The sequence below is a fragment of the Pagrus pagrus genome (genome assembly GCF_965226575.1).
Source record: "Pagrus pagrus genome assembly, chromosome: 10".
In the NCBI taxonomy this organism is placed as follows: Eukaryota; Metazoa; Chordata; class Actinopteri; order Spariformes; family Sparidae; genus Pagrus; species Pagrus pagrus.
Window position 1 is genome coordinate 31,739,780 of NC_140194.1, and position 26,996 is coordinate 31,766,775.

The window sequence follows — 26,996 nt, forward strand, 5'->3', positions numbered from 1 at the left end:
GAGCCGGCCAGGTTTCTCCACACCACAGCAGAAAAGAATTTGCCAAACAAAGTATGGCAGGTTGATGCCAGGTATCATGCCCATGCCTCCTCTCAGCAAAATGCTATTTGAGATAAGGGTCTGTGTCCATGCCAAGCAGTAAACCAGTGACAGCCACCTCAGCATCTAGATAAAAAAGGAAAAGCTCTGCACAACAAAGCATTTAATTGAACACAAAGGAGGTGGGGAGAAGAGTTTTCTAATTATCTCTGCGCTGCAATAATGAGACAGAATGCATTGGGGTGGCATTTTGAATATACATTTATGACTGTAATTATCTGGTGACTTAACTTGACTCCAGCATTCCGAACACATCTGATTTTTTTCATCATATTCCCAGGCTGAATCCAGTCATGGACAGACATTTGGGCCCACTCAGCCAAAGAATTTGCTTTAGCCTGTGATGCTATCGAGTTGCCCTGGGCAACAATGACCAAGCCACCCCATCTGGCTTCCTCCACATTCACTTGAGGAGATCACAGACATGAAGAAATTCCCAGAGATTAAAAATGCAGCAATCTCCCACCACACTGTATTAATCTCCAACCATAAAAGTGCCATTCTTTGACATACACAAGTTTATCAAATGCCTATCAGATTGAGCTGGTCTATCGAACGATGAATGAAAGAGCATGAAGTGCCTATTGAAGAACAGAGAGTAAAATCATCTGCGGTATTAAGCACACTTCAATGTAAATCCTAAATCACATTATGCAAATCTTCTGCTCCTAGATGGAGCCCCTTGAACACATGAGATTAGGATCTTCTCTCTGCTCTCGTATGAGAGTTCAGGCTTTCCGAAGCTTATGTTGCAGAAATCTGCACATTGTGACTCAGAAATAACCTATGCTAAAGGTTGCATGGAAAGATAAGAAAGACCCATCAAATTAAAGGGTTCTTGTTGTTTAATCTGTGACAACATGGTTCAAAGTTTATTTAATTGTCATTTTCAAAACAGGGCTGTACAATAAAATGCAAGTTGTAGTCCCTTTTTGCTACACAAAATCAAACAAAATCATATTTTTTTTTATGATGGAGTGTTGAGTTCAGGAGTCTCACAGCCTGAGAAAAGACGCTGCTCTGTGGTCTGGTGGTACAGCAGTGGATACTGTCCTTTAGGCTCTGTGCAGACATCTCACTTCAATGATATTAGTAGCCCCATTCACACTGCCCTTTGAGTGCGGGGATCCTCCTCTGTGTGAAAGTTTCAGATGCAGCGGGGTGTGAAATTTCGCTGCACCTCTGGCGGAAGTATTAGAGGTGCAGCATTGGCGAACCGAACCTGTGTGAATGGATAAGCCGGCGGCGCAGAGCGGGGGTGTGTCGATCTGACAGTCTGATAACTATACAGATCCTTCACTCAACAAAATAAAGAGAAATGTCCCACAAAGCAACGTTACAGGACCAAACAACTACAGGACCAAACAGCTGGACACTACCAGTAGTAACTGGTAGTGTCTTTGGCAACTTATATGAGGAAAAAAAGACTGCAGTTATAGGTGGAAAAGTGTCTGTCCGACCGACTCTTTGTCACATTTCTGCCCGAAAAACAGCGTCTGTCCCCGGCATAAAACTTTAACCCACAAGTGTTTGTCTCCTTGCACTATTGTGTTGTTGTAGTTGCTGTCTTGAAAAAAATCACAGCGATAGTCAGCCCTCCCGACCGAGACTTCAGTGAACTTTCCCCCAGCAAACAGCCTCCCTCCCCACGAGTGAGAGAGCCAGACAGCGTCCTGTTTACTGATGGCAATTATGTAATTTAGAGCAAAAAACTTTGTCACTTTCCAGGATGCATGGTGGGTCAGGATCTCAATCACAACACATTATAACAGCATCCATATGATTTTAACAGTCAGCGGTACATGCTCAGATTAACAGGAGGACACCGGGGGAAACACGTTGAAGAAAAACACACTCATCATCGTGACGTGTACCGTCACGCCTCTTTTGGATGCGCAGCGTCGGCTTTCTGTGTGAATTACACACTGGTGCGTCTTTACGCCGGAGCTGCATGGTTCTATGTGAACAAACAATGGTGGAGAATTGGCGAACCACCACTGCAGCGATAATGCGGCATCTCTGTGTGAAAAGGGCTACTATAATAAAATAAAACTGTACCCAAAACATGCCACTTTGTAAGAAAGTTGACAGGCTCTTGGCACTGGAATTTAACCTTCTTAAGATTCCTTAAGGGCTAACCCCACAAATTTTACACATTAACGTGTGTTTACAGGTCTTGAGGAGTACTACTGTATATGTAAAAAGTAGTACAGAGCCTTCTGTGGCTCCAGAGAAAGCTGCATGTAATTCAATAAATTGCCTCGAGTGATGTCACTCAGTGGCAAAGTTTCATTGTGGGTAATGTAGACAGCAGGTTTTATTTATAGTTATAAATATACTAAGTGATAGGTGATGTATTTCTGGTGCAGGGGGGCGAAATCTTTCCCCATTGTTATAAATTGTACATGTGCAGCTCACTCCTCTTCAATACATGAGATAAGAGCATTCCTAACCCTTGCCCTAACCCAATGGGTGGCATCAGAGAACACTTGGTTTGTTTTGGTAACCTGGACCTGACTAGCTGGATATCGGAGAGAGATATGAGAGAGAAGACTTAGCCAAAACTTTAGCCCTCCCTGAATACACGGAGAAGATAAAAACAGCTGCATGCCCGTTTCAAAGCAGTCCCATGCTAACGTGTTGCTGGAAGCATCAGTTTTCCTCTGTGCAGCTGTTTGAACAGCCACCGCAGGACGCTGCAATGCCTTTAATCCATGCTGAAGAAGCGAGCTGGGTTAAAGAAGACACGCACTACAAGTGAGGCTTAATTAGTGTCTGGGCAGATACTAGAAATGAGCGTGTATTGTATGGTTTTTAACTACCTTGTTTGTGAGTTTGTGGACCGCCGAGTCCTTTTTATTTGCTGTTTGTTTTACACTATAAAACATTGTTTGTTGCTTGTTTTTCTTTTCGCTCATCACAAGCTGATTCGAGCCTCTTTACTCTGTGGAGCTAAAGTGTTAGCTTTGCCGCCATGTGAGCATACAATAAGCCGCATTTCTGTCAAGGATCAGCCGAAAGTGATTCCAGCCTGAGTTGGTTCACCGACCGCTGAGTGACGGGAAGGCGAGTATTGTGTCTCCACTGTTTCTCCCTTTTTGCTATGCTTCAAGTGTTCGCTCTTTTCTCTCTCTTTCTCTTTCTTTTCTCTACACGTACACACATATGTTCGAGTGACAGGGGGGCAACCGCCATGGCAACACTTATACCTTTAATTAAACGTCCCACCATTCCGACAAATTTTTCCTCCTATGGTCGGAATGGCGGTATTTTTTCGTTTTTTAAACGTGTTGCCATTCCGACACATCTTTTAAAAGGGTTAAGGTTAGGGTTAGGGCTATGGGTTGGGTTAGTATTAGTCTTGTCGGAATGCCGGGACGAAACTTTGTCGGAATGGCGGAACGTTTGCATGTCGGAATAGTGGTATGTCGGAATGGTGACATGTCGGAATGGCAGTATGTCGGAATTTTGGGATGTCGGAATTTTGGGATGTCGGAATGCCAGCACGTAACCCGAGTGACACACGTCACACGTAGTCTTATGAGCGACTTGTTGGAGACTTATGGTTAATGACCTCGCTGTAACATTAGATATGTGTGTCTCGAGGTATAAACACCATTACATTAGATACGGTTGTCCCATGGTAGCACCGCTACCTTTGTTGAACATTGTCTTGTGTTAATTCAAAAGAGCATGTGAGAGAACGGTGTTCCGTCAGGCTTGAACACTCCGTGTTCTGTTTAGTTTATAAGATTCAGTGTGTTAGTTATAAAAAAGACTTGACGTATTTAATTTCATTTATTTCATTGTGTTCTACTTGAATGGGAATATTAAAAGCGCAGTACTGCCACCTACTGGCCGATTTTAGTTTAGCGGTTAGTGTTTTGTCAATGTTGAATCAAACTTTATCCAGGAAGTGAGAACAAAGTAACAGAATAGCTCGTTCTGCCAGCTTTCAGTGATGATCAGCCACTCCAGCATACAGCTTGTTTTGAGTTGCATCGTCGGTACGTATTAATATGTTTATGTGTTATTTATTGTCATGTGCTGATGTTTTAAGTGGCAAATTTTCCATTGTATGCTCATTAGAAACGTATTTCACCTGAAATGTCCTTCTAGCATACTATGTCTGTTAGACATAGTATGCTGTGTCACTGACAGTGATGCTGTGTCACTGACATAGTAATGTGGAGAGAGAGATAACTATGGTAACAGCATGAGAAGTTAAGATTGTCATTTGGTAAACGATATCCTGTTAGTTAGCTACACATAAAATGTGTTTGGGACAAACTCTAGCTCGGACCTTAATGCGTGTTTCAGTCCGTTCGGCCATAGCACTTGGAGAACCCCACACGCTGACGAGTAGATCCCGTGACCTTTTCAACAAACGTTATTTTTTCTGCTTCTTCTTGTTTTGTGGCTGATTGGACAGCATATTATCATCATTGTTGCTGTGTGAAAAATGTAGTGGCTGCCTGGGCTGAATTTTCTATTCACACAAATACTCCTAATTACATGTGAGGCATACTGAAGCATCAGGGGGCCAGTAGCAACACTTAATACCTGCTTTTGTCTAATAATCTTAAGGAGAACAATAATTCAGTCATGACCTCCTTTGGCAAAGTTGAAAGGAATTCAGTAAAATGATAGGCCTCTTTTCTCTGTTTTGTTGTTCAAATATTTGAATATGTTTTATGCAAAACAACCTATTTTGCTTTTTGTAGAGAACAAAAATCTCTGTAGTATGGCTTTCCAAATGCCAAACAACTTGTGAAAGAACAGAATGCAGACACAAAACAAGTCCTTCTGGACTAAAAATAATGGATAAAGGCTTACGAAGGTGAATGCTTTCAAGACCAATAAGCCTGAGAGAATTTATTCTACATGTAAGAGCACGGAGACAAAGTAGCAAAGCAGAGTACTACCATGTAATCTAGGAGAGAGAGGCCTTTCTCAGTAAGAAGGCTCTTTGACTGCTCAGCCTGAGGAAAAGAAGCCATTACCAGCACGATTGCCTTCATGGCCATGGAACAGCCAGGACAGAGAGCCGTCAAGAGGGCATTTGTCTGTCAGCGACCGGCAGTAGGAACATCATCACCTTGCTTTCAAGAGGGAATCATGGCCTCTATATTCACAGCGGATCACATAAACAGCCAAAGACAAGACCAGGGTCAAATGTGACTAAAGCTATTGCACAGCAATGATTTGATAGATTAAACAAAATGTTACAAGAAGAAAAGGGTTCATTGGAAAGGGGGTTAATATGGGATGAGGCACAGACCTGTTTCCTGGAGGAGAGCGTGCTCTTTGGACGGCCCTGTCGACCGCCCTTCCCCGTTTCAGAAGCTCCCCGGCAGCTCCGACGCAGCGTTGTGGCACTGGTGTCAGGTTGGTTGGGCAGAGGACTAGAGGTACATAAGCAGCAAGTTAGAGCATTCATCCCACAAGGGGATTTGATAGGAACTGATTGATTGGGTTGTTTGGTTTCTTGAATAAAAGCATTTATTTGGAGGTAGTTGGATTTAACATACAGGGTTTCTCTACAGAATCTCCAAATCCTGGAAAAAGACTCAGCTGGTATGGGATTTTGAACTACAACTCCAACTACAAAGTATTATTCTTGCAATACAAATACCTTGAACAAAATTAATTTAATCTTTCTTCTTCTGATATGTTGGAGTCCATTCTTACAGCTGCATTACTTTCTGATGTTAAAAATAGCTACAAAAAAGAGTACATCATATCCTCATACATAAACAACTGAATAAGTTGATTGCCAGTGACTACCAAATCGACATATAACACAGTTCCCAAAACAAAACCGACAGACCTTCACCAAGGTCTGTAGATCCAATAGTCGGTTAGGTTTAGGAAAACCTTGTGGTTTGGCTTACAATAACTATGTTACTTATGTAACTTCAGTTACAAATGTCCCTACATTACATCCCTAACTTAAGTTATGTGACATTACTTCACTACGTTAGTAAGTCAAAATGTGTTTCATACTGGACATGGACAGCGGTCTCCTGGGCCTCAAATTCTCCTTTGCTGATGTAAAAAGCTGCAATCACAGTAAATAATGACCTAATTTTTCTGATGAGGATGGGCCTGGAAAATTAACTTTGGCCATGTTTTGGTCTCTATCATCTCATGCTAAATGCTCCAGTGTGTTCAACAGCTAATAGTTATCTGCTGATTAATACTTGACAGATTTTTCACTGATAACAGCTGTCTGCTGCTGCTGTAAACAACGTTGATGAAGGCAGTGAGAATAAACCAAAACAATAAGCTGAAAGATGTTAAAATGTTTCATAGATATGCGCGGAACTGCACAGTTGGTTATAGTTCTCTGCAGGCTCATTATGATGAGGCACTTTTTTCCCATTACACATTTTTTGCAATGTACCTTCAACACCTTGTTAATATTCAACCACTGATTAGTGTAATTTAACAAAAAACATTTACAAAACCCAAAAAATAATTAAGATGCCAGTTGGTCATTAATCCACATCTAAAGATCATTTTCTTAGTAGGGTTGAACGAGTACTTTGTTGAATAAGCATATGTTAATGATGAACGAAAATTCTAATTGGGTAGATGACTGAAGTTTATTCATTCAAGTTTAGAAAAAGGTTCCTTAAATAATTTTGTTACTCCTGTGATCAAAACCATTGATCTGTAGCTCAATTCTGAGGTTGTCCTGTAAATAGTTTTCTGATAAATTATATTAATTTCAAGCTTAATTATGTAACAACTTCCCCCTAGTTGGTACAGCAGGTCCTAGGGGTGTGACGAGATCACTTGCCTTGTTGTATGTCACTATTGTGACTGACAATGCGTGTAATAGCCTGGAATAGTTTAGACTGGGCAGTGTAGATGTAGCCAGGCTATTAGCTCTGTATCACGCTTTAAGAAGTCGCTGTTTGCACTTCAAGTTTGAGTTTCAGAAAAGTTGAGATCCCTACACTCCTGCCATTGACCATCTGCAAGTAAAAAGGACATTATACCTAGTCCTAACAGTGAAATATATGAGCTCTGCCATTTGTATTGTATTAATAATCAAATGTGTAATGATTGTCATCATGACAAAAGTGAAGTTAAAATGAAGTTAAAACTGGATAAGAATAAGAAACAGAATAAATCAAAGAAGAGATTAATCAAACGAAAGTAATTACAAGCTGAGTTTGGTAAAAGTTGAGATGTCACAATGAGTATGTAGAAAAAGAAAACATCAGTTGACCATTAGTCATTGAGCTGTGAGCACAGCGGCATGACTTAATAAGGAGACAAATAAAGTCACCATCTGAAGCAATAGTATGGACAACATGACCGAATGATGCACACTCAATTGTGTTACGCACATACATTTGAAGGATGACTTGCTGAAAGAGTATAAAAGAAGAAGCAACAGAGAGAGACCATGTTGTTCCTCACCTCAAGTGGGTTAGGGTTAGGGTTAACCCTGGAGCATACCTACTGGGATGAAAATCTATGCTAAAGTGGAAGAAACCCCTTACCTAGTGAGGTGTCGATGACCCGTAGAAACTTTAAAATAGCCAGACACCTTAAGGTCCAACTTGCCAACTGGACTATTGAAAAGATGCCATATAGAATATGGAAAGGGGTTGTATGGATGAAAGGCCCATATGACCTAGTCTCAGAGACCTTAAAGAACTGAACAAATCAAGAAAGCTCCGAAGCCCATGGAGACGACAACCAAGGGCAATGAATTGCCAAAAGAATGGTATAAGGAGGTGGACATCCCAATGGTGACTGAACAAAAAGCACAAGAAGATGACTTCTACCCAGCTGGGAAAGAGAAGCTGAAGCAGATGATCGCCAAAGCAAGTGTGGCTCAATTCAAGAATGACTGTGGAGATCTGGGAGCCAACTATGTTCACACAATTGAAAGAGGAGATCACCTGCCAGTATGCTAGTATCCATTAAATCCAGGAGCTGTAGAAGAGATGGATGTGATAGTAAGAGAACTAAGGATCCAAGGGATCATCAGGGAAGAACCCAATCCAATCACAAACAGCCCGAACTAGGCTGTGAAGAAGCCTGAGTCAGCAGGAGGAGGTTGGAGGCCTGTGATCGACTTCAAAGCCTTCAACCGATGGACTATTGCCAACAGAGCCAGCCTGATCAGGCCTCAGGGTGCACTGAAAACATTGCAAGTAAAGAAGTTAAATCTTGCATTGACCTGGCGAACGGATTCTCTTTCCTGAGGCTACCTAAACAATTGCAAGGGAAGATGGCGTTCACCCAGAAAGGCAAGGCATACGTGTGGCAAAGGTTACCCCAAGGATACAAAAACTTGCCTAATGTCTTTCAATCTGCGGTGATGGACATTCTGGGTGACCTAGGAGCCACTTTCTACATCAACAACATATTCATTGTTGATGACACCGAGGAAGAACCTTTAGAAGTGTCAGTTCGGACAATTCCAGGTGAACTATTTGAGATTCCAAGTCTCTGCTGACTTGGGGCTCTCAGAAGGTTACCAGGAGAAGGTGAAGCAAATCAGTCTACCAACCTCAGAGAATAACATACAAAAGATTTTGGGACTATGCAACTATGTGAGAGACAACATACGCTAGACCACTGTACGCCGGTCTCAGAAAGAAGGAAGGCGTTGAGGATGATAAGTCCTACAAGACCTAGGTATGGACAGCTACAGAAGCCATTCTGGTGGCTTTAAAGGAATAGTTCACTCTAAAACAAAATTCAGTCATTATCGACTCACCCACATGCTGATGAGAAGTCCGGTGTAGTTTCTTATTCCTCAAAGTGCAGCTGGAGACCCACGGGGGTACTCTCCAGCAACAATAATCCATATAACGAGCGTAAGTGGCGCCCGAGAGGAAAAGGTCCATAAAACTACACAAAAACGTTGTAATATTCCTCCATACTGCTCGTCCGCTGCAATCCAAGTGTCCTGACGTGGCGACATCTAGAGTTTACTCGAAACGACGTCATTTAGTACATTTTTCTAGCCTAAACAGTCACTATGCTATATCTGCCTGGAGGCACGCTCCGCGTTCACGTGAGTCTCCCTCACAGCCGATTGCACTACGGAAGCCGCGCCGGAGGGGGACGTGTTTTAGCCTTGTGCAGGAAAATACCTGAGTCAGCTTTTGTCTGTATGATCTCATGCTTTAATTGTCGACAATTAAACATTACTGCACTCCGCTTTAGAGGACTCCTGGAGATTATTTCCTTTTTATTGGCGACTTTTTGAAACTCTGAAACACCTTGTTTGACAAACAAAGATTAAGAAGTCGTTACACGACATCACCTCCCCCACTCCAGCCAAGCAGTAGCCCCATTCACACTGCCGTTTGAGTGCGGGGATCCTGCAGCAATCTTCCGCAAAGCCTCTGTGTTCAGAAGGTTAGCCCTTCATTGCCAATTTCCAACATAGCATCCCTCATCAGCCCATTCACAGTTCACATGCTCAGTCCTAGAGCCTGTTACCTTGCGCATGGTGTTCACATGAACGCACATGCAGCGCACATGAACAGTTAATGTCAGGATGCGCTGAACCAATCAGAGACCTCTGCTGCACTGAGAGAAGTGTCTGGCGCGAGTCGATGAGGAGAGTTTTGTTCACCGCAGCAGTTCTGGATTTTATTCGTTCACCCCAGCAGTTTGGACTCTATTTATCCTGCAGCTGTGTTTTCTGGACTCTTGCTTCTCCTTTTTGTTGATTTGCTCCGTCTTGTGCGTCCATGAGAGTTAACCACACAGACAGTATCAACAGAAGAATTCATCAATAAATGAGGGGCATCTCAATGAGAGTGTGTGTGAATTGGATTCATTAACCCATCAACATCATTCCTGTTCTTACAGGACAACCTGTGGAGAGTGCAGATACATTATTTGAATCAGTGCCTTCTGATTTATTCATTTAAGACTGATAGGTCTCAAGTTTGGTATTCAGTAAGCCAACTCCTATTTTATATGGTCCTTCGAGCCGGATCTGCGGTTTCCACAACTAATGATGGCATTCCCTGATAACACTCGACCTCGCCGTGATGTTCGTCGATCCCGCTATCTCGATGACTTCTTGGTGAGTCTTCCAAGACGACAGTTATATCCATCACACACACTCCATGACCCCTCCGCCGTGGGAGATAGCGAGCATCACGATGCATCTAAAGTCACTCCTGACGGACAGACATCCCAGAGCCTCGTCCCAGAAGTGGTCTTCTCAGCACTGAGGGAAATGAGGGAGGATAACACTCAGCTCAGGCAAGAGATGCAAACTCTCCTCCGCGCTCTGACGCCACAATCATCAGCTGCTCCTCAACCTCCTACCTCAAGCTTCACAGCTCCCACTCACAGGCACCATTTTGAGGACAGTGGTGCCTCCATAACAAATGCTCTCGCTCCAGAGTGGGTATCTACTCCACTGCAACATATCAGACAGCACTTCAACCAACCCGAGGATGACTCACAAGATGTGCCTTGGCCTGACTCATCTCCCCCATTTTATCCTCATCAATCTAGTGAGCCATTTCCTCCGTCACCGCCACCAGTCTCATATCCATCTCCTGTTGGCGCAGCAGTTCAGGACTCGTTACGGTGGATGCCACCTCAACAGCATCCTCTCCCTCCATTTGTTACTGAGCTGACTGATCATCTGAGGGGTATGAACATTAAGCGTGACGACACCACAGGTGCACCCTTGGACAGAGCTCCCATCCCAGAATATGCCGAGCCGCACACTTTCCATCACAGATCACCTGCTCACGCTAATCATCTGTCAGCCGACTCACCTCACGGGCCACCTGCAGAATCAAGGGAATGGAGAAGTTACAGTCAGCCACGCTATTCCCCGTATCAAGAGACGACGTATCGTGGACCAAAGCCTCAAATTCCATATTTCACTGAGGACGACCCCCGCCAGTTTGCCCGCTTGAAGATAGCGCTCGACAACATCCTACCTGAAGATGCTACGGAACGCTTTAAATATCAAATCCTTGTCGACCATCTCAAACTGGAGGACGCTCTTCTCATTGCTGATTCCTACTGTAATAGTAGGGATCCGTACAGCAAGACCATGGCTTCTCTGACAGAGCTGTATGGCCAGCCTCACAAATTGGCCCTGCAGCGCATCACTGAGGTCCTTGCCGAGCCTGCAATCAAGAGCGGTGACAGTAGGGGATTCCGCCTCACTGAAGGTGAGGGCCCTAGTGGGGATGCTAGACCAGCTGGGGAAGGAAGGCAGAACAGAGTTGGAGTGCGGGTCGCACATTTCACGCCTGCTATCAAAGCTGCCACATGACCTGAGAGCACAATTCAAGCGCTTCATCAATCCCCTAATCACACCCATCCCAACGTTGCTGGATTTTTCGAAGTGGTTGGAGTACGAAGTCCGTATTCAAGATGATGACGTACAGACCTATCACCCCCGGTCATCTCAGGAGGTGCGCTCAGACCGTCAGAGAGGCCTCAAGACCAAGCAGAAGCCAGCGTCACGCTCAGCCACCGTCCTGCTTGGATGTGAGCCACCAGCCAAGGGATCAGAGCCTCCTACACAGGTACAGTCACAAGCCAACAAACCTGCGAAGCCCAAGAAGTATTGCCCCTTTTGTGACAATGTTCAACATTACTTCAATCAGTGCTCAGAGTTCAAAACACTCACAAGAGAGCAGAAAGTGGCTTGGATTAAAATAGGAAAGTGGTGTTGGAGATGTGGAAGAGATCATCAAGCAGCACAGTGCTACCTCAAGGCCAAATGTCAGCAATGCAATCAGACTCATCTGGAAGTACTGCATGATGTCAATTCATCAACAGTCGTCCGACCAGAGAGGCCGGCCCAAGAACCTGCTCAGCCAGTGACGTACTACCTAGACCCTACCAGGAGAAGTAGCTGCGTGCTGCTGAAAATGGTTAAAGTGTGTCTGTACAACGACAAGAGGAAGATTGAGACATATGCCATCCTCGATGACGGGTCCGAGCGCACAATCCTCCTTCACAGTGCTACTCAAGAGTTAGGACTCCAGGGACAGAGTGAGAGCCTGGCACTTAGAACCATCCGTCAAGATACCAGGATTGTGCCAGGAATGTCAGTCTCCTTCTCGGTGTCCTCCGCCACTCACCCCCAGAAACGGTTCCGAATCCACAGAGCATTTACAGCAGTAGAGCTCGGCCTCTCTAAACACTCTCATCCAGTTGAAGCCCTGCAGAAGACTTACCGTCACCTTAGAGGTCTCCCCCTGCATTCCTTTAGTCAGGCACAACCACTGCTGCTCATTGGTTCAGACTATCCTCATCTTCTCACTCCCGTTGAGCCTGTGCACCTAGGGCCTCCAGGTGGACCAGCGGCACTCAAGACTCGACTAGGTTGGACACTCCAAGGCCCTGCTAAAGTCCTCATGCACCAGTCCTCCGCCCCTCAGTGCCTACTTATCAACACCCAGTCTCCATCCGCAGAACTCCTCAGTCATGTGACTAAACTCTGGCAGATGGATGTCCTCCCATACCGGAACGAGAAGCTTATCACTCGGTCGAAGCAGGACACTACAGCAGTTAAAATGCTGGAAGAGAAGACCATCAGGGTGGATGTGGATGGTGTACAAAGGTATGCTACCCCTCTGCTATGGAAAGAAGATGTCCCCTCTCTCCACTCACCTAAGGAGTCAGTGCTGGGTCACCTGCGTGGGACTGAAAAACGGCTCTCCAAGGATCCTGTCAGAGCAGATACCTACAACCAGGAGATTAGGAAGCTGCTGGATCCTGGTTATGTCACCAAACTCACCTCTGCTGAGGTACAAGCCAGTGTCAACTCCTGGTACATACCACATCACATGGTTCATCATAATGGCAAGGATCGGATTGTGTTTAATTGTTCATTCACACACCAAGGTGCCAGTCTGAATGAACACCTCAGCCCAGGGCCCACATTAGGATCCACTCTACTTGGCGTGCTGCTCCGCTTCAGGGAGTATCCCATTGCAGTGAGTAGCGATATAAAAGGGATGTTTCACCAGGTCCGCCTACTGCCCGAAGACAAGCCCTTCCTCCGATTCCTTTGGAGAGACATGGACCGCAGCACATCCCCTAACATCTACGAATGGCAGGTGCTGCCCTTTGGCACGACATGCAGTCCATGCTGTGCCACCTTTGCGCTCCAAAGGCATGTCCTGGATCACAGCAGCCCAGGTGAAGATACCCGCCATTCTGTTGAGAACTGCTTTTATGTTGACAACCTCCTTCAGAGCTTCACCTCAGTATCAGAAGCCAAGCAACTCGTCAACAAGCTACAGAAGCTCCCCTTTCAGGCGGGTTCGAACTACGCCAGTGGGCTACTAATGTGCCAGAAATCATCAGTCACATGCCTTCAGGATCAAGAGCAGAGAGCAGTGAACTCTGGCTATCACCAGATGGGGCTGATCCACCAGAGCGGACTCTGGGGCTGCTTTGGCACTGCACATCAGATACCATCGCTTATCAGCTCCGCCACACTGAGCATCCCGAGCCTACTATGCGGAGCATTTATCGCGTCCTAGCTAGACAGTACGATCCCCTTGGACTGCTCATTCCCTACACCACCCGGGCCAAAATATTAGTGCAGCGTCTCTGGAGTAAGCGAAGAGATTGGGATGACCCACAGCTGCCAGACGACCTACTCCAGCTGTGGCATGCCTGGGAGAATGAACTTCATCAGCTCCCTGACATATCTCTGCCCAGATGTTATGCTCATCCAGAGTCAGATTTCTCAGCCTGTACACAAAGCATTCACGTCTTTTCGGATGCCTCAGAGAGAGCATACGGGTCTGTGGCCTACCTTCGGACAGTGGAAATCCAAGTGGCGTTCCTAGCAGCAAGATCCCGAGTCGCCCCAGTCCGTCAGCAATCAATCCCACGACTGGAACTCTGCGCTGCCCACACTGGTGCCCAGCTTGCTGCTGTCTTGAAGAAAGAGCTCACCATCCACATCTCCAACATCACCTACTGGACGGACTCCACCACAGTCCTGAACTGGTTGCAGTCACAGTCCTGCCGGTATAAGGTTTTTGTTGGTGCTAGAGTTGCGGACATTCAGGAGCTGACTGAGGGGAGTCCCTGGCGATATGTCAGCTGAGATAATCCCGCTGACGACATAACCCGGGGGTTGACTCTGTCCCAGCTCCTTGGTCACAACCGCTGGAGCCATGGACCTCAATTCTTGTGGCAAGATGAAGCATTATGGCCAGCATCTCCAGACGTCTCCTCATCCGACGATCCAGCTGAACTACGAAAGGCCAACTTCTGTGGTCATCTCACTGTGACTCCTGATCCGAGCCTGCCTGATGCCAGCACTTTCGACAGCTTTAAGGAGCTGCTTAAGGCTTCTGTCCAAGCACGTGATGGGGCGGCCGCAGTTTCAGACCCAACGGCGGATGACTACAAGCAGGCTGAATTGGCCCTCTTCAGGAAGGTACAGATAGACTGTTTCCCAGAAGAATACGCCCTCCTTGCATCGCAGCAACCGATACCAACAAGCAGTCGATTACTCACCTTGGCTCCTGAGTATGACCAAGAAGCACAGTTGATCCGTGTGGGGGGGCGGCTCCGCAGATGTGATTCCCTCTGCCAAGATACCCTGCATCCAGTTGTGCTTGATCCCCATCATTGTGTCACTAAACTCCTCATTCAGGCCTTTGACAGACAGCTTGCCCACCCCGGACCTGAGAGGGTCTTCGCCGAGCTACGCAGACGGTTTTGGATCCTTCGTGGGAGGGAAGCTGTCCGCAAGCACCAGTATAACTGTCCTGAATGCCGGAAATGGCGCAGCCGTCCAGTCATCCCCAAAATGGCTGACCTTCCACCCTCCAGTTTGCGGCTCCATCATCCAGCATTCTATTCCACAGGCGTGGACTGTTTCGGGCCGTACCTCATTAAGATTGGACGGCGTACAGAGAAGAGATGGGGCATCGTGTTTAAATGTCTGACAACCCATGCCGTACATCTTGATCTTCTAGCCAGCATGGACACAGACTCATTTCTGATGGCACTTCGTCGCTTCATTGCAAGACGAGGGAAGCCCTTTGAGCTGTTATCTGACCAAGGTACGAACTTCAAAGGTGGCAGCTCGGAACTCAAGGATGCTTTCGAATCACTGACCCCCACTCTACAGTCACAACTCGCCAGTCAGCAAATTCATTTCCGGTTTAATCCCCCCTATGCGCCACACTTTGGCGGTTCCTGGGAGCGGGAGATCCGTACCATCAAGTCTGCTCTGCACACCACCCTGGGATCTCAGATGGTCACGGAGGAGGTCTTAAGAACGATAATGATTGAGGTGGAAAGCATCGTCAACTCTAAACCCCTCGGTTACACCTCATCAGATGTGGCAGACCCAGATCCAATCACTCCCAATATGCTGTTGATGGGGCGGCCTGACCCATCAACACCACAGGTCATCTACTCAGACACAGAGCTCCTCAGTCGTCGCAGATGGAGGCAGTGCCAAGCTTTGGCCGATCAATTCTGGACCCACTATATCAGAAACTATCTGCCTTCTCTCCAGACTCGATCCAAGTGGCAACAGGAACAAGATGATCTGACTGTTGGCACAATCGTCCTGATCATTGATCAGCAGCTCCCACGTGCCCTATGGCCAGTCGGAATGGTAACAGCAGTCATTCCCGGTGCTGACGGCAGAGTGCGGACCGCACAGATCCAAGTCAAGGACAGGACATACACCCGGCCAGTTGCTCGCCTCATCAGACTCCCCGCACTCCCACAAATTACTCCAGACTGACTTTCAACTGATTCAACTTTGTTCCTCAAAGTTGGGGGCGGCTGTTCAGAAGGTTAGCCCTTCATTGCCAATTTCCAACATAGCATCCCTCATCAGCCCATTCACAGTTCACATGCTCAGTCCTAGTCCAATAAATGAGGGGCATCTCAATGAGAGTGTGTGTGAATTGGATTCATTAACCCATCAACATCATTCCTGTTCTTACCGGACAACCTGTGGAGAGTGCAGATACATTATTTGAATCAGTGCCTTCTGATTTATTCATTTAAGACTGATAGGTCTCAAGTTTGGTATTCAGTAAGCCAACTCCTATTTTATACTCTGTGTGAAAGATGCGGCGAGGGATGAAATTTCGCCGTGCCTCTGATGCGCCTCCGGAGGTAGTATCAGAGGTGCAGTATTGGTGAACTGAACCATTGTGAACAGATAAGCCGGCGGCGCAGAGTGAGGGCGTGTCCATCTGATGGTGTTCACTGTCTGATAACTATACAGGTCCATCACTCAACAAAATATAGATAAATGTCCCACAAAGCAACGTTACAGGACCAAACAACAGTAACGAAGTAACTGGTAGTGTCTTTGGCAACTTATATGAGGAAAAAAATACCGCAGTTATACGTGGAGAAGTGTCTGTCCGACCGACTCTTCGTCACATTTCTGCCCGTCTGTCCCTGGCAAAAAACTTTTAACTCACCAAGTGTTTGTCGCGGTCACTGTGATGGTCAGCCCTCCTGACTGAGACTTCAGTGAACTTTCCCTGAGAAAACAGCCTCCCTCCCCAGAAGTGAAAGAGCCAGACAGCGTCCTGTTTACTGATGGGTTTACTGATGGTATGATACTCATGGGTACTCCATCAATTTAATAGTGCATTTTCTTAAAGTTAGGGAACTCACCAAAGCTAGATTTTAAAAAGAATGGTCAAAACAAAGCAACAAAGTTGAGACTTTTAGTCCTATCAGGTTTTAAATATATAGTTCAGTTTCCAAAACCACTGCATCCTTCCATAATGAAGCATGAGTCTTTCATTTGACCCCCTGCCTGGTAAGTGCCCATGTCTTTCAAACACTATTCATCAAGTTTGTAACAGCAGGCTTTAATGTAGTGATGATGAATAAACTGATCTGTATGTGTAAAATTGATGGGCCGACACTTGTTAATTAATGAACTGATGTATTAATTTATTAACATGGTCTGAAAGACCTTGGACCTAGACCATTTGCATTCAATGGCAATGTAGGCTCACAAAGTCAATAGCAACACATGTAAACAGTTGATGTAGTCCACCATTGTTGTTACTAGCATTGCTGGGAAATCGATGACGTGTCCAGTGATGTAATGATGTGACTACAATGACTCTATAGCCTGTCGACAAGCAAATAGGTCCTTAGAAGGTTCACAGGTAAAACAAACTTCAAAAGCAGAACTGGCACCAGCTCAGAAATAGCACTAAGTTTGCATTGCAGGAAAGGCGGTATTAGAGTACCTGAGGTAGAGGATCCGTGCAATCAGGCCATACAGCACAATGGCAAAGAGCAGTGGGATGACATAGAAAATGGCAAAGTCAATGAGGTAGATGGGCAGGTAGAGCTCTCGTTTCTCTTTGTATCCACACTGCACATGGTCGTCCTGGCTCACCTGAATGTCACACAGTAATTACAAGGTGCTGTAATAAAACAGGCTTCAAGATTCACATAATAATCTTTCACATTTCAACATAATAATGCTACTCTCAGAAAAAGCACAGAAGGCTCAAAGAGCTTTTCACATTCCCCTGCAGTTGAGCCAGCAGAACAAAAGAGGTCTTGGTCATCACAGATTTTTTACTCCTCTGTACTTACTGAAACATTATGCTGTCCCGGTGAGATCAATTGTCTTTTCTTTTTTTTCTTTTTTTTAGTATGGCCTATATACATAGATTAAAAAACATATGTAAATATATATATATGTATATATATATATGTATATATATATATATATATATATATATATATATATATTATTTATTTCACGTTGTTGTATATGTATATATATATATATTTGTACTTGCATTTCTACAGTTTTATTTTTTCAGGTTATGTCATGTTATGTATTTACTCTTTCTGACAAAATTGTTGTGGCCACAGTACACAAACACTTGTCTATGTCTAATTTTGGAATAAGTAATCAAAGGTTACACTGCTGTGGCCCTCAGCCAAGTAATCAGAAACACACCAAATATTTTACTCTCACCTGAATGTCCACCAGAAAAAACCACTGCATGCAGTACACACAGGTGAAGATCCAAACCCCGGCAATGATTCGCTTGGCTCGGGACACTGTGCACACAGTCTGAGCCTTCATTGGATGACAGATAGCTATGTACCTACAAGTGAAGAGGAAAAATCAGATTCAAATACAAGGCAGACTTAACGTGGCTGCTAAATTTAAAGTACCTGAAATCTGTTGGCTTCGGCTACCAGAGTTATTTCTGCAATGATTTCCTCCTGTACTATAAGAGTGACCACGGACAATGGCACCTCCTCTCTACCTAAACATGAAGGTGGGACTCTGATTTTGGTTCTATGAGATAAGTTTGATTTAGTATTACAGTGATGTTAGAAGGGTAAACAAGGCACATAGTGCTCTCTCTCATCCCTGACCAGTCAGTTTAGAGTTGAAGGTCATAGAAATTTTACAAAATAAAATGGATTATGTGCAACAATATAGGGACCATACAAGTATATTCCATGTTGTTGCACCACGTTAGCATTTTTAAAAGATTTCCAAGCTTAACTAATGATTGCCTGTAAGGTGGTAAAATACATTCATAAATCCAAAACACTACATGCTTTGGGAGATCTTTGCAAAGCTTAACCAATGATTACAAAAAACAGCTTAATACTTTCAAGGTGAATAGAATTTTGGTTTTTGGTCCTCAAAACTTTGAAAGAAATACAGTTGAAGTGTCCCTTATTACTCTGGATAATACACAGAATATGTCATAATTGTTTTCACAGGAACCATTTATTTTGTAGAGAGTAGTTCCAATCAAAACTACTAACAGTGTGCTCTAAAAATGATCCAGAGTAACTGGGACGGTCTCTCTGATATCGCTGTGTCCTGGACCAGCTCTTAGTTATGCTGCTATAGGCCTAGTCCGGGGGACAATGACACACTGAGCTTCTCTCTCCTCCCCTCTCCTCTCCTCTCCATCTGTATACATTATGCCTGTATACATGCCCCATCTCTGCATGTCACTGACTTACTTCTTCCCCGGAGTCCTTGTGCTTTCTAGTCCTACAGGCTCCCATGGATCCTGGCCGAGCCCGGGTCGTGGATCGTGGATGCGCCCACTGCTATGGCCCTGCCTGATCGTGGATGCGCCCACTGCTATGGCCCTGCCTGATCGTGGATGCGCCCACTGCTATGGCCCTGCCTGATCGTGGATGCGCCTACTGCTATGGCCCTGCCGGATCGTGGATGCGCCTACTGCCATCATCTTTTGTTCCATTTCTTTTCAGTTTTCTGTCACTGTTTAGTTAGGTTTAAGGAATAAAAATACTTTGTTAAGAAAACATGGTTTGGGTTAAAATAAAAACACGTTAGAAAGTATAACTTTGAATTATTCTCCAGTAAAAGTAAAACTAACAACTCTAAACAGTACAAGCCAGCAAAAGACCAGTTGTAGATGTTTGTTTATCCATCCTTACCTCTCTACAGTGAAGGCAGTGATGGAGCAGGAAGACACGTTGATGCCCAGGTACTGAAGGTAGGTGATGCCCAAGCAGCCAGCATGGCCAAAAATCCATGTTCCTGTCAGACTCTCTGACACGTTTGGTAGCCCCGCTGCCACCAGCACTGTAAGGTCAGCTATGGCCAGACTGACTAAGTAACAGTTGGTGGGTGTCCTCATGTGGCGCGTGGTTAGAACCACAAGGACCACCATGATGTTCCCCACGATGCCCATGCTGCATACCAGCAAGACCAGGAACACTGACACTGTCTTGTACTCCAACGACTCAGAGACGACGACACTGGCACTCAGAGAGATGTTGGTTGGGGTGTCGATTCTGGAGCTCACGTTGTTGGTCATATCTGGCCTTTTTATTCCCCAAGTGTTTGTTAATCAAAAGTTATGTTCATTTGATTAAAGCAAAGTGATGAGAGGCATGACTCTGAAATGTCACCAGATTCTTTCTTCTGGATTTAGAGCATTACCTCTAATTTAAAGGCAGTCCACTTAAGAGTAGCATATTGAATGTTGTGAAGCTTTAACATCTCACAGGTTTGATTGATTTTTGTATAACCAATTTTGATTGATAAGATTGAGTTATCACTACCAGCTGTCCATTTACTTGTTGTAAGTCTTTGGTCTGAGAAGGGGAAAAAAGCACTCTCCTCGATTTCTCATCTTTAATTGTTGCTTCAGTCATTCCACTTCACTGTCCCCCCTCACTCTTCTCCTTTTAAGTAATGTAGAGTAGTGAGAAAGAATAATACGTTGAATGTAATTATCCGAGGACTTCAAAACACCACTCACGCCCCCATTGTATCACCTAGAAATAGAAAATGAGTTCAATTAATTAGAAAAGCTGGGAATTGAATTAACAATAACTTTTGGATTGGCTATATACTTATGTATATGTCAACGTCAAACACTTATTAACACATATACAGAATTTCTCTCTGTAATTCCCTCAGCTGTCTGCACTTCTGTCTGGAATCAGTTGATAAATGTTGCTTTGAAGCCAAACTGCACATGAATCAGATAAAGCATATAGTGATAACAACAAAGGGTGGAGAACAATGCAAGCTGGTGATTCCAAATGGCAGAAATTGTGCAAGGGAAAAAAAATCTGCAGTAAGCAATTTTCTCTTCAGTATTTTTGATATATTTAAGTTGACTTTCCTGAGGGTTGTGCTAAAGAAAACCTAATGGCGTGTCGAAAGGTCTCATCCTCTAATGAAAATGAATGTGCTCAGTAAATACAGTATCATGCTGATCTCACGGTTTTGGCGATCTGATCATTTAATATTTCTTGTGTGTAAAGGCAAACATGACAATATGAGGATGCTAAAGGAAACGTCAGCCGGTGACAGATGAATTCTAATGTAAATACCATGTAAATGTTGCCATAGATTAGAGCAGTCATACTTCACTTTCCTGTCGACCGAATGACCACACACCCATTGGGTGAAATAAAATGATGTAGAAGTGCCAGTGCCAAACAGAAAACAATAGTAGCAAGATGCCTAAAATTTGACTTGACTTCCTGGCCACGCAGGCTGACAAGAAGAATGTGGAATGCCAACTCTCTGATTTGAAAGGAACAAGAGCTGGTGTGGAAGGTAGAGCCGTACCAGCTAGATATATTTGGGTTCAAAGCTACAAGGGGATCGGGTCACCTCTATGTGACTGTGAGTCATTAAGTGGAAGGCTCATACTGCTTATGCAACACACAGCAACTCAGAACCCGCCCTTTTTTTGAAGTATCTAAGTAGCATCCTGGAAAGGGTTCCATCTAGGCCAGTGGTCTCAAACTCCCATTCCCGGGCCAATCATGTCCGTCTCTCTCCAAACACAAAAGAAAGGTGGATGATGAACTGTTTCAAGACATATTGATTTTGTAGTATTTTTTGTGGAGTTAAGTGGAAATGCTACCTGCCTGATATGCAAGGAAATACTTGCCCTTCTAAAGGAATATAATCTCAAGCGTCATTACTTGACTAAACACAGAGAACATTATGAGAAGTACCTGGGAGACGAGGAAAAAATGAGTCACGCAGCTACAAGAGGACCATCGTCTCAACAAGGTCTTTTCCAAAAAAGCGAAGAAGGAGACTGATGCTTCACTTGAAGCAAGTTATGTGGTGAGTAAATTAATCGCCAAAGTGGGAAAGCCATTCACCTAAGGGACGTTTCTGAAGAATTGCACGTTGCAAGTCACTGATCTCCTGTTATGTCCAAAAAAAGAGGAGCTTGTTCGACAATATCTCTAAATCATCAAACACAGTGGCTTAATGGGCTTAGTGGATTAATGAGTTATCAAGTGACATTTATGAACAGTTATGGGACAAAGCCCAAAGTTTCACTGCATACTCTGTGGCGCTTGACAAAAGCACAGACCCACAATGTTCTACTCACCATTTTCATCAGGGGTTTTAAAGACAAATTTGAGGTGACAGAATTTGACACAGTTGCTGAGTTTGTGTCCAGTGCATGGCCGTACCACAGCTAAGGATATATTTCAGCAGCTTTGCAGTGCAATTGAGCAGGCTGATTTGCCGTGGAACCAAGGGGCAGAGAGACAGAGTAGGCATTACCACTGATGGAGCCCCGTCCATGACAGACAAAAAACACAGACTGGTAGAGCTCATACAAAGAAAGTTAGAGGAGGAAAATGCAGATCCGGCAGATGCTCTGCACTGCATTATACATCAACAGGTGCTGTGCCGCAAATGCTTGAAATTTGAACATGTCATTTCTGTTGTCCTGAAATGTAATTACATCAGGTCCAGGAGTTAACAGTACCGCCAGCCCTGGGCCTTTTTAAAAGATATCAAGGTAGCATATAGTGATGTACTTTACTGAGGCGCGCTGGCTCAGCAGGGGAACTGTCTTGAACTGATTTTGTGATCTAAGAGCAGAGGTGAAAAAAATTCACGGAAAATTGCAGAATGGATGTTCCTGAACTTTGATGACCCAAAATGGATCACGGATCTGGCATTCCTAGTGGACATAACACAGGAACTGAACAGCCTTAGTTAGAGCAATGCACACCTGGCTCACTGAAACCGACTCCAAACCAATAATGGTGAGAGTACTGTTGGCAGATATGTCAAAGGCGTTCAACCGAATTGACCACGGGACCCTGATGCAAAACATACTGGACTTAAAATTGTGCCCATCTCTGACAGCCTGGATACACAGTTACATCACAGGGAGGAGACAAAGAGTGGTGACAAATGGGGCCCACAGCCCCTGGATTGAAGTAACATCTGGGGTGCCACAAGGGGGGGTAGTTTCCCCATATGTCTTCCTTCTCTATATGGCCACCCGGGATGCTGTGTTTGATGACACTCTTGATGTGGGATATGCGGATGACATCGGGCTGTCGAGAGCAATCCTCATATGTGACATTAAGACAGACACGTCAATGCGCCTGGAAGCACAAAGGCTGGACGAATGGGCAGCAAAGACCAACATGATGCTAAATGGGAAAAAATCGGTTGAGCTACGGATATGCTTTGCACGGGACCCTCCACAACCTCCTCCGCTGGTGCTGGGGGGACAGGTGGTACCTGTTGTGGAAACAACAAAGTATCTGGGATACCACCTTGACCAAAAGCTGACTGGAGATGTGCACATTGAGAAGGCAGTAAAGCCTGCCTCCAAGAGGCTGCACTATCTCACCGTCATGGCGAGATATGGTCTACCTGCAGACGACCTCACTACCATCTACACCACTCTCATCAGGCCGTGTCTTGAATATAGCTCAGTGCTCTTGGTAGGTTGCTCAAAAAAACAACAGGAAGAGCTAGAGCGAGTTCAGACACGTGCCTGTAAAATTATCAGAAGGAGAGCTGGCAACATCTCACAACCCCTACCATCACTCCAGACCAGGAGGGAGGAGGCTGCAGTGAAGTTGGTCAGGGACATGCACGACGAGCAACACCCTCTGCATGACCTGCTACCTCCAACACGAGGCAACTGCACAGCTAAGATGCTGAGGAACCAGCACAAGCTGGCTGAACCGATGGCCAAGACCAGCAGGCTAAGAAACTCAACCCTGCACACTGCAGTTAGGTTATATAATAGTTAGACTGTAAAAAATAATAGGCTGCAGTATGGCTACAAATGATTGCTAACTGCCCTTGCTCACTGCCCTGAAATATATATTTTTTTAAATCCTGAAATTGTTTGTTTGTTTGTATGTAGCTTCTTTTTAAATGTTTGTGTATGTTTTGTTTTTGTAAAGTTTATGCAGTTCAGGGCTCCACTGCAAGCATGAATTAATAACATCAATCAATCAATCAATCATCCTTATCCTGAAGCTGCAGGAGACTGGTCAGCTTCAGATAATGGAAAACTCAGTTGTCTGCAAAAAACGTTGTCATTTCACAGCATGCAGGTCTCTTGTGCAAGAGGGCACAGCAATCAGTGGTATGAATATGCCGGTGCTATTGAAATCCTACAACAGGAGTGTGATGAGTTTGATGACCACCTGCTTGCAGACCCCTTCTCAACTGAAGAAGTGTGCTGCAAATGGAACTTTATAACTTGCAGTGCAACAGTGAGCTAAAAACAAAATTCAGAGGCATAGGGAAAAGCAGACATGACTGGACAATTTCTCAGAGAATTGCCTCCAACCTTCCCAGAGCTGTCCAAAGTGATCAGTCGAGTAAAGTGCCCTTTTGGAAGCACATATCTGTGTGAGAAACTGTTCTCAACTATGAACTTTAATAAATGCAAGTACAGGCCAGGCTTACTGATGCCCATCTTGAAGCTGTACTTAGGGTTTCAACAGTGACCTCCATCAGGGCAAATGTAGCTCAGCTGTGTGAGCAGAGGTGCTGCCAAGTGTCTGGCAAGAAATAAAGTGCAAATTAATACTGGAATTTGATGTGTTAGTTCAGTGCAAGTTTTGCACTAATTGTTTAAAAACTGTGTATAGAATGTATAGACACTGCTGTTTGCATTTTTATGTTAAGTATGAAGGAAATATGAGCAGAAATGCAAATGTAAAACTACATTTTTGAAGAAATATTGCGCTTTTTTATATTACTGGAAGGCTGAAGTGGCCCTCCTATGACATGACAATACCAGCAGTGGCCCCAAGCTAATTTTGCTTTGAGACCCCTGATCTAGGCACTCTAGAATTTTACTGGGGGACTTCAACACTCATATGAGCAACGATGGAGAAACTTGGAGGTGATTGGGAGAGCTTCCATTGTAGAGGCAGCTGCTCAGGTGGTGTTAGACAGTGCATGGTGTGGCAGCAATCTTGGAAGCCACTGGTGATTACCTGCAGTGAAGGAAGCTGAAGAAGGAGGCATTTTGGGCTTGGTTGGTTGGGAGAGGCTATGGGGCTGGCAAACCATTTTATGACTCAGGAAGGGAAAGCAGGGCTTGGCTTACCTGGACTGAGGGTATTGCCAGGTGGTAAAAGGAGCACTGTGAGGAGCTCCTGAACCAAACTACTGCGTCCTCTGTGGTGGAGGCTGAGACTTGGGGGAAGACTTGGCCATATCCCTGGCAGTGTTCGCTGAGGTAGTCAAGAAGCTACTCTGCGTCAAAGTGCCAGGTATGGAGGAAATTCGCCTTGAGATGCTGAAGATTGTTGGGCTGTCTTGGTTGACATGCCTCTTCAGCATTTTTGGGAGATGGGGGACAGTACCTGTGGAGTGCCAGACTGGTGTGGCAGTTCCCATTTTCTAAAAGGTGAACCGGGGGGTGTGCTCCAATCAATGAGTTCTCAGAATTGTGTCTCTGCCTTTTGCAGATGACACATGTTGTTGGTTTCATCAGTCTGGGACCTTCAGCATGCACAGTGTTTACACTCCAGTGTAGAGCGGCCGGGATGAGAGTCCATGAGAGGCCATGATTCTCTGCTAGAAAATGAAGAATCGCTCTCTCTGGGTTGTGGGTGAGTTGCAGTTTAAGTATCTTGGGGTCTTGTCCACAAGTGATGGGAAAATGGAGCATGAGATGGACAGCTCATCTGTAGTCATGCAAGCACTACACAAGATGTTGTGGTGAAGAGGGAGCTGAGGGAGTAGATCTACATATGGTCATGAGCTCTGGGTAGTCACTGGAAGAAAGAGATCGCAGAAACTAGCAGCCAAAATGAGAATCCTCCGTGAGGTTAATGGGTGGTGAGAGGGATGTCTGGAATGCCTGCTGTCACTTCAACCCGACCCCGGAAAAGCAGAAGAAAATGGATGATTTAAGACATCTTGACAGACAAAACTGATTTTATACGTTTGAAGGTAGTCAGAGGCTGCTTTGATGTTTTGGAAAAAATGTATGGCAGCTTGATAGAGAGCATCCTTTCTTAATAGCCCTGACTGGTATGGGCACTTGACCTTAGTAAATAGAAACAAGCCAACCAGGATTCTTAAGACAGCAGAGAAGATAGCAGGCCACCAATAAAAGCCATCAGATGACCTTTACAGGATGGCAGTACACAGGAAAGATCTGTCAATCATCAATAATAAAACGCATCCCCTCCTCCCTGAGTCGGAGTTGCTCCCCTCAGGGCGATGCAATAGAATACACCTGGCAAATACTAAATACAATGAATGTAATCAACAAACTACAGTAAAATTAAATATAAGACTGTAAGTTATACACCATGAGTGTTTTAGAATAAAGAGAACTTTGTTATGTCATGTGATGTTTCTTTTAAATTTTGTGGGCATGTTTGTGTTTATATTTTCCTGGGTGAAACAAAGGACAATTTCAAAGACAACAAAGCTTTTCGATTTTATTCTAGTCTATATGGACCTATCCTTTGAAAAAGATTAATAGTTGAATGAGCTACGCTGTCCTAATTTGAAAGTGACATTGCTTCAGATAACCCTTGAGAGGGAAGTATGTTATATTTCGTTACACATAACTGAACACTTGTTTCCTCGAATCAGCTCTCCTTGCATTTTTTTCTTTGCACCTCTGACGCAAGAGTGGGCAATGTGGAACTTAGGGAATCGAAATGTCTTGTTTTTCAAAGACCAAATTGTTGGTCCGGTGCATATTTCTGACCTGATTTTGGGGCTGAAGGAAAGGTCAGTGGGATCACCAGAAACATTAAGAATAATCATTGACAACATCAAGGTCATTGGGGAAGATGTCAGAGGGAGACAGTCTGCCCTTCTTGGACTGCGCAGTACACATTGAAGAAGACAGAAGCCTCAACATTGAGGTGTACAGAAAACCTACACACACAGATCAATACTTGCTGGTTGACTCTCATCACCCACTGGAGCACAAGTTGGGGGTCATCAGAACCCTACACCATTGTGCTGAGACCATGCCCACTAAGTCAGAGGGGAAGGAGAAGGAACAGAAACACATCAGGGGAGCACTTAAAACCTGTGGCTACCCAAACTGGACTTTTGTCAAAAACCTGTAAAAGATCCAGAGCAGACAGCGAGGAGGAGACGA

General features: G+C 44.7%; 1 protein-coding gene across 1 annotated transcript in view; it reads right to left on the reverse strand.

The window, feature by feature from the left end:
• The window catches only part of trhr2 (thyrotropin releasing hormone receptor 2), a 46,596-nt gene that overhangs the window by 13,574 nt on the left and 6,026 nt on the right, over positions 1-26,996 (reverse strand). The window contains exons 2-5 of the mRNA XM_084365106.1: positions 19,543-20,388; positions 18,083-18,215; positions 17,337-17,488; positions 5,381-5,504 (exon numbers count right to left, since the gene is read on the reverse strand). Of these exons, the coding sequence (XP_084221232.1) occupies positions 5,381-5,504; positions 17,337-17,488; positions 18,083-18,215; positions 19,543-19,925 (792 nt within the window). The 5' untranslated portion in view covers positions 19,926-20,388. The remainder of the gene's footprint in view (positions 1-5,380; positions 5,505-17,336; positions 17,489-18,082; positions 18,216-19,542; positions 20,389-26,996) is intronic.